The following is an 8,763-nucleotide window of genomic DNA, read 5'->3' as shown; positions in this document are numbered from 1 at the left end:
TTCAGTTATTTCATCTTTTTTTGTTAAGTACATAACTCCACATGTGTTCATTCATAGTTTTGATGCCTTCAGTGAGAATCTACCAACGTAAATGGTCATGAAAATAAAGAAAACACATTGAATGAGAAGGTGTGTCCAAACTTTTGGCCTTTACTGTATGTCTTCATAAGGCGATTGTGTGTGTGTGTGTATATATATATATATATATATATACATAGAAATAGGACTGGCGTGTTTGTAGTAAGGGAAACCTCAGATTAAAATACCAACAGCCATAAACCAACAGGCAGAACTACAATTTCATACACAATTTATTTAGGAAAAGCATACGAAGTTCACAGAAAACATCTGCCACTGTGACGGCTTAAAAGTTATCTAGCCTTTTCTTTTCTCTTTTTTTTTTTTTAACTTTTTTATATATATATTTATAATAAAATGTGTTCAGATTTTTCTTCCGGTCATATAAAAAAAAAGGGACACAAGGCCTTTTCAATGTTTTTTTTTTTTTTCCTTTCTCTCTTGTTTTTTTATCAAAAAAAAAAAACTAACGGACAAATTCCCAACATTAATGCAAACTAAGGGTTAGAGATTTACTTTTTCTAGTTGAAACGTGCCAGACTACGTCTACAGCTACGAGCTCACGACCACTAATGACCTCTAACCTAGGAAGTGCACAGGAACCTGTAATGAGAACCTTTGGATAACAACGTTCTTCTCGTCGCCGCCGTTTTCATGTCACGTTACAAACGAACATCGACTGGGTGGAGAAAAAAAAAAAAGAAACGCTCATTTATGGAACTCGGAGAAGCAGCCCCCCCGGCAGAGGTGCACGTTGCAGACCTTGCAGCCGAACACGCTCTCGTGCCGCAGGCCCTTGTTGGTGCAGTTCCGGCAGCGGCGCGAGCGCTCGGACATGCGCTCCAGCCGGTGGCCGTACTCCAGCGGCGAGTCGGCGTGGCGCTTGCGGGCGGCGCGCTCCATGCCCCGGGCGCCCTGGTAGTCCCCGATCAGCTGCTGCGCCAGGCGCACGCGGAAGTGGCGCTGCGTGAAGGGCTTGCCGCCGGGCGCGGCCCCCGTCCGCGCCTCCCGCAGGATCACGTAGGCGTTGACGATGCACAGGTTGACGTAGAACCACAGGAAGTAGCGCCACCACTTCTTGCCGGGCCGGCCCACCTGGTAGCACTCCCTCAGCTGGTCGCACAGGTCCACGCCGCGCATGTTCTCCTGGTACAGCAGCAGGGGCAGCGGGCGCGGCACGCCGCGCCCTCGCCGTCCCAGTCCCTCTGCCTGCCTGGGGCCGATGCCCACGATGCCCGGCCCGCCGAGTTGGACGACAGGCAGCTGACCACCTTGGCGTCCCGCGCCACCGTGGCGACCAGGTTGCCGCGCTGGCACTGGTAGAACTCGCCGGGCGCCAGCTTGCCCACGTTGCGCGGCCTGAGCGCCGCCGGGTAGCCGCGCCGCGCCGGCCGGGTGGGGCCGCAGGCGTACAGGCCGTCCCTCAGCAGCCTCTGCAGGAGCGGCACGGACGTGAAGAAGCCGTCCATGAACAGGTGGTGGTGGCGGCCCTCCAGGCCCCGCACCAGCGCGGTGACGGCCTTGCGGCCCACGCGCAGCGCCGCCTCCTCGCCCGGCCGGCCCACGTAGATGCGGGCGCGGTGGCAGTAGCCCGAGCGCGAGTCGCACAGCATCCAGACGCGCAGGCCCTTCCGCAGCGGCCGCGCGGGCATGTACTGCGCCGGCGAGAAGCGGCCCTTCACCACCAGGGCGCACTCGTCCACGGTCAGGCACCGGTTGGGCACGTAGGCGTCCCACATGGTGCCGTCCAGCACGTCCAGCAGCGGCCGGATCTTGTGGAGGCCGTCGTAGCCCAGCTCGCCGCGCGCCGGCTCCGACTCGCGCTCGCACAGGTGCAGGTTCCGGTTGAGCTTCTCGAAGCGGCGCGCCGTCATGGTCTTCTTGAAGCCGGCGTTGCCGATGAAGATGTCGCTGGCCCAGTACATGCCCAGGTCGGGCAGCTGGTTGACGCCCATCAGGACGTTGAGGCCCAGGAAGGCCCGCATCTCCCGGCCGTCCGTGGGGTGCCAGTGGGCGTCCGGCTTGCCGCACCGCCGCTGCCTGTAGAGGGCGTGTCTGTTCGTCTGCTCCACCATCAGCTCGAACAATGAGTCCGGGAAGAGCAGCCGGAAGTAGTCCAGCGCGTCCGCGTCGCCGCCCAGCGCGTGCTGCGGGCCGCAGGCGGCGCCGAACGCCTCGACCGACACGAGCTGGTCGGGCTCGCCCCAGAAGTCGGGGGACGTGCAGTCCTCGTCCAGGACGTCGTCCGCGTCCAGCAGCCCCGGCTGCTCCTCGTCCTCCAGGTCGGAGAAGTCCAGGTCCGAGTCGGAGGACGCGGCGGAGTACGACTCGTCCGCGTCCTCGTCCTCCTGCTCGTGTTTTACCCCGTTCCCCGTCACCAGAATAATGTTGCAGCCTCCTCCTCCTCCTCCTCCTCCTCCTCCTTCTTCTTCTTCTTCTCCTCCTCCTCCTCCTCCCGCGATGAAGCCCGCCGTCTCCCCCTCCTCCTCTTCCTCCTCTTCCTCCTCCGACTCGGGCTTTCGGAACGGGATTTCGACCCACTTCACGTCCACGGACAGGTTTAGCGGCCGCCCGTCGCCCTCCGCGTCCGCGCTCGTCTCCAGAATGGTGAACAGCTCGCGGCCGCCGTCTCTCGCCGCCATGTCGGGGCTCCGCGCCGCCCGGGCTGCATGGAGTCGCGTCCTCACTCCGCGGCTCCGGCGGGGGTCTGCGCGCCTGGCAGCATGCTGCTTCTGGGGGGCTGGAGGCGCTCCGCTTCCGCTCTGCGGCGCGGGGCGGCCGCAGACGTCAGACGCTGCCTGCGCGTCCCGCTCTGCGCCAGATGGCCGCGCGGCGCGCTCATGGCCGCCGGGCGCCGGCGGCGGGGCGCGGCGGGGCCTCGGGGCCGCGGGCGCGGCGTCAGGTGACGGGGGTTCCGCGAGGCACCTTTCGGCTCGAAAACTCCCACTTTCATTTAAGCGCTGCTTCCCCCCCGCGCCCCGCGATTGGCCGGCGCCGCTTCAGCGCCGAGCCGATGCTGCGCGCTGATTGGTCGATCTCGCGTCAGCGCCGAGTTTCCGTTCGCCAGGACGGAGACAAGTGCGTGTAAAGTTCGTCCCGGGAATCGGAGAATCGCGCGGAGCCGATTCGGACGCGGCCGCCGATGACGTCACTTCTCGCGCCGATGACGTCACGCATCCTCCTTTTCAAAGTTCCAGAATATCGTGGACGGTTTCTCTGCGCCCGGACGGTGACAAGTGCGTGTAAAGTTCGTCCCCGGTATCGGAAAAATACGCGGAGCCGATTCGGACGCGGCCGCCGATGACGTCACTTCTCGCGCCGATGACGTCACGCCTACTCGTTTTCAAAGTTCCAGAATATCCTGGAAAGTTTCTCTTTGAGAGGACTTTGACAAGTGCGTGTAATGTTCGTCCCGGGAATCGGAAAATCGTGCGGAGCCGAATCGGACGCGGCCGCCGATGATGTCACTTTTCGCTCCGATGACGTCACGCCTACTCGTTTTCAAAGTTTCAGAATATCCTGGAAGGTTTCTCTTCGGACGGTGACAAGTGCATGTAAAGTTCGTCCCCGGTATCGGAAGAACACGGGCGCTGAAGACGTCACTTCAAGTTGCAATATTATTCACTCATGCTGGATCTTTCACTAAACACATACGACTAATAATATTCGTATCAGTATTAGTAGCAGTAAATGCCAGTTATGTGGAAATGAAGAGATTGGCGGTTTCGAATTTGAACCCACAACCTTGCCAGGCCACCACAGCCCCTGAAATATGCCCCTCATTTATTTGGTCCCTCACTTAATGTTTTTGTTGTACATGCGTGTATTAACGTTATACTAACACAGACTCTCAAGGTTTCTTCCAAATTTTTGCCCAGGGACTCCTTCCTGGCCGCTGTCGCCATTGGCCTGCTCACTAGGGGGCTTAAATACAGATAAAAATGGAATAATTGATTTATATTAGTAGTAGTTCCAGACGTTTGGGAGGTTTCTGTGGTAGCAACGCTAGGTGTAGGCAGTCGGTAGCTTGAAAAGTCTTTTAAATTATCAGTAATAATTATCAATACCAATAATTTTTGTAACCCCTTACGCCATCATTGTCACCTTCTCACCACCGCAGCTCTTTGGGTCGTCCTGGCTTAGCTCCCGATATATTTGGGACGGGCCACGTGTTGGAATTCTACAACACAGTTGTACGCTGGCTTGGGGTTTAAAGAGGAGGAAAAAAAAAAAAAAACAGCAGGTTTGGCCGCATCCTGAAAGTGTCTTCATTTAAGCTCGCAGCACACACACAGCTTAGGATTTAAAAGGGGACACAAGTCCCTTTTCCACTTTGACTGGTCTCCCAAAGTAGCTAGTCCCAAAGTCACGCGTCTACAACTGCACACTAATCCGCAGGTCACCGTAAAGATGTAGTCGCTCATGCAAGTCCCAATTTGTTTGAGAGAATGTGCTATTTTGTTAAGTGTTTAAAAATAACAACATGTTGCATACGTTACAAGCGTTTTATTAAAATTAGATAGGAAAAAAAAAAAAAGACAGTCAGAAAAAGTGGTGGGCTTTAGCCAGAATGATCCTGCTATTTTATTCACCAACCTGGGGCTGATGTGCCATTTCCCATAATGCTTGGCTCTCTTACAGGGTCTGTCCCATAGTGCACCTCTCTGATACTGGATTGGGAGTTGTATGCTGATGTTATGAGCGTGTGTTAATGTACATTTTTAATAATGTACAATGTGTGTTTACTGTACATTTTTAAGACGTTATGAGTCGTAATCATATGATTGTAGTAGCCTAGTCGGTAACACACTCGCCTATGAACCAGAAGACCCAGGTTCAAACCCCACTTACAACCATTGTGTCCCTGAGCAAGACACTTGACCCTGAGTTGCTCCAGGGGGGGACTGTCCCTGTAACTACTGATTGTTAGTCGCTCTGGATAAGGGTGCAAATGTGAATGATACTAACAAAATTGCTTTACAAGTGCAGACATGAACAATCGTTTGGTGTTGGTGTAAAATGTCCCCGCAAAGATTGAGCGGGAACCACAGATCAGACCAGTCACACATTCACTACTCAGTTTCAGGCTTCTGTCCCATGATGCATCTCTCGGATAACGGCGTCTATGCTGTATTCTCCCTGGTCAGGGATAATGGAACGTTCCCCAGCAAAGTCGCTCCCTTCAGACCACGCTGAGCAGACGCCACACCTCTGTTCGTTACCTGGATAACTACTGATGGATGCCAACATAAAAACAATGCTCCCATAATGCGCCCGTGTACCGGTGTAAGGGCTGAAGTCAGAGGGTCATGCTTGTTGTGTTGGAGCTGTAATGTCTGTACATTGTGGAAACCGGGAAGTACAGACGTTTTAGTTTCTACAGCGTGCAGAGAAGAGCTGGAGAACATGGAGAAGAAATCCAGACTAAAAATAGAAAGGGTGGGAGCAACCCCCCCCCCAAAAAAAAAAAAAAAACCCAGTCCCACGTTTCCAGCTCTGGAGACGTCCACTGCAGCAGACCAGCGGCCTCCATAGAGACCGTGAGGGAGGGGTGGAGAAACACTGACCAATAGGGTTAGAGACTGTGTGAGTGTGTGTGTGTGTGTGTGGGTTTGGCGGCAGGGGGAATGTTGGTTGAGTGGAAGTGGGGGGAGGGGGGCAGAAGAAAAGAGGAGCTCCGCCCCTTCCTCCTGCAGTAATAACTCAGAGCCGCTAATTAAAGTCGGCCGCCGTGAGCCGAACGGCCTGAGCAGCAGAAAAACGTGAAACATGGAGAAAAAAAAAATCATTTTAAACCGCAGAATCTGCAGTTTTAACGTGTGAAGGAGGAAAATACAATAAAAATTAAGTACATTAGCGGCATATAAAAACTATAATACTCATAGTAATTTATTTACTGATTAACCCTCAAACTGCAAACTGAAGCAGCGACGAGAGAATAAGTCTAACGACAAAAAAAAAAAAAACAAATGAACGAAACTCACGTATATCACAAAATGGTGTTTACATCTGCCTGAGCAGATATTTCAGGCACCCATGTCAACAAGATTCTAAAATGTGGAGAACGGGGGGGCGTTCCAAAGAGCCATTTGGACTAAGAAAGCACCGGGAGCCGCAAATTCTTTTCGATATGTAGCATGAAGATAACAAAGCATATATTATTTTAACTTTTTATGCTATATATATATTTTTTTAAATATATTTTTAATTTAATATATGCAAAGAAAAAAAAAAACTAAAATTGACTATTTATATTGCACACGTACAGATAGTTTGGGGGGAGGAATGAGTTTTTTTTCTCTTTCTATTTTATTACTAAGAATCCAATGCAGTGACGAATGTTTAATCACCCAGAAAAGTCTAAAAACCTGGACAGACATGTTCGGGGAAAAGAGTAGATTTGGTCGTGGTTAGCATTGGACTTGGTTACCATAGTGGCTAACTTATCGTTTTAAAGTCATCATATGCAAATTATTAAACACTAAATATCAGATTTACTCGTAACAGCTCTGGTGGGGTGGCCAATCAGATGTCAAGGGTGGGCCCTGGTGACAGAAATTTAATTTTACAAGATCACAATAATCTTCACATTTCGAACTACAATTAACAAAACACCTGACTAAGTCTTGTGACTGTGATGACTTACGACTGTGAGGGCAAGAGGTTAAAATGGAGTATACGTCTATAGGCAGATATATACTTGCTGTTAACTACGTACATATATACGTACATCCTGCAATCTCTGCGTTGGTTTTTCTGCACGCAACTCAAAAATTTACGGAATGTAAGATACGGTATTCATTAATTTATTTGGTTTGCGGCTTCGACACTGACACCTGGTGGTAAGGAGTGCACACTACAGATTACGATACACAGTATTGGATGCAAGTATAGCAGCACAAATGCTAAGAATGCAACTGTGTACGTATACGTAGCTCACAGCGAGTATGTTTCATGCTTATGGTGGAAAGTGATGAGGAGAGTCCGTATTTCGCAAAATTTTCACGCCATTTAAACGCAAGAGTAACGACCCTGATTAAAAAATGTAGGGGGTAGAAAGTATGGATACTCTTTCTGAAATGTATGCAGTAAAGGTCAAAATTTGAAACAAAACTGAAAAGTAAAGTAAAATGTAGATACCTGAAATCCCTACTTAAGTACAGGTAAGGATGAAAGTGCTGCTCTAGACATTCACTGCCTCACTCACTGGCTAATGAGGTTAGTGGCTGCCGGAGGGCGCACACCCGCTTGTATGTGTTAACTCACATACTCCCATCTACGGTCAGTTTCGCCAATCCACCTGGTCTAAATGCCTTTAGCGGTGAGGGGAAACAGTAGAATGTGGTGGAAACCTGCACCCGCACTGGGAGAGCATGCAAACTCCGCCCACACAAGTCGGGCTAGTCCTAGTCGGGATTCAAACTCACAAGCTTGCCACTAAGAACCCATGGCTGTTGTTTGACGTTGGTTGGGGAACAGTTTGGTTCAGATCTGAGAAAGAACTTCACAGTGTGCAAACAGAGTAAGGACTAGCTTGCCTGACGGATTTGCACACTTATTAATAGTTGGAAATAAGCCTTGCGAACTGACAAACTGAGGGTTCTGATCAGATGGTCTAGAAATGGAAATATTGTTACTAACAGTTAAGTGATAGGGATTTCTCTCAGTGTTGTATAGAATAGCTATAATGATGAAGTCAAAGATCAAAAGTTGAAAGGGCAGTCATTAGACCATTGTTAATAATCATGAAGAGTGAATTTGAATATTAAAATGTCAGCATGAGAGGATCAGAACAAACATCCATGCAGCGTGTTAGTTTTTCTGTTTGAACTTTGAGACTTTGAGTCTATAACCCTGTGACCTTTGGTCCCATTAGCTGTTAATGAATAATGAAAAAAAAAAAAAAAAGAGCAGCAATATTTTGAAGCTGCAGCTCCCACCCAGGCCTCATGGGGCAGCAAACTGAGGCTTTTGAGGCATTCTTTAATATTTATTTTAAAGAAGACAACAATAATAATTGTAAAAAAAAAACAGTACAGTTAATTTTTACAAGATTCAACTGCATGGTTGTTAAAGAAGTGATTTTTTTTATTTTATTTGCTAGGGGTTATAGGGTCTATAATAATTGTGAAACAAAATGTGTAATTTTATCCAGCTTGTAGGCCGGCTAGCGCCAGTGTCTGTGATGCTTGGTGAACGAAGACTTTTTACTGGTGGTAACAAGGTAGACAGATGCTCACGTCCTCAAAACACAGATTCAGAGATACGACGTACAGCGTACACACCGCTCCGCTTCCTGGCCAGAGTTCAGAGGCACTCATTTCTCTCCTTCAAAGCACAGGGCCAGGAATGTGTGTCTGTATGTATGTGTGTGTTATGTTTCAGTGTGAGAAGTAGAAGATTTATTGCCGGGGGCCGAAACACTTTAGAGTTGATATGAGATTTTAAACAGTGCTACTTAGCTGCCATTACAGCTGAACAGAAACAAGCTGTCAGTGGCGGAGCATTAAAAACTCCTCATTCACACTGACAGTGCCGGGCGTGGCGGCCCATTCAAACGGGTTTCATGACGGAAGGGGAAAATAAATTTGACAGACTTGATTCATATCCATTCAAAACCCTGGACCCCCCACTTTCTGCACTGTCCCTCATGGTGGACTTCAGGTTCAAACCTTCCTCTCAAAA

General features: G+C 49.8%; 1 protein-coding gene across 1 annotated transcript; it reads right to left on the bottom strand.

The window, feature by feature from the left end:
• Nucleotides 1-786: 786 nt before the first annotated feature.
• Nucleotides 787-2,720, bottom strand: LOC114799675 (piggyBac transposable element-derived protein 4-like). The gene is made up of 3 exons (XM_028996472.1): nucleotides 2,550-2,720; nucleotides 1,314-2,426; nucleotides 787-1,224 (listed from the first exon to the last, which is right to left on the bottom strand). The coding sequence occupies exons 1-3, from the start codon at nucleotides 2,718-2,720 to the stop codon at nucleotides 787-789; spliced, it is 1,722 nt and encodes a 573-aa protein (XP_028852305.1).
• Nucleotides 2,721-8,763: the final 6,043 nt, after the last annotated feature.

Source organism: Denticeps clupeoides, chromosome 11 (assembly GCF_900700375.1).
Source record: "Denticeps clupeoides chromosome 11, fDenClu1.1, whole genome shotgun sequence".
Lineage (NCBI taxonomy): Eukaryota > Metazoa > Chordata > Actinopteri > Clupeiformes > Denticipitidae > Denticeps > Denticeps clupeoides.
This window is presented reverse-complemented; position numbering and strand designations above follow the sequence as displayed.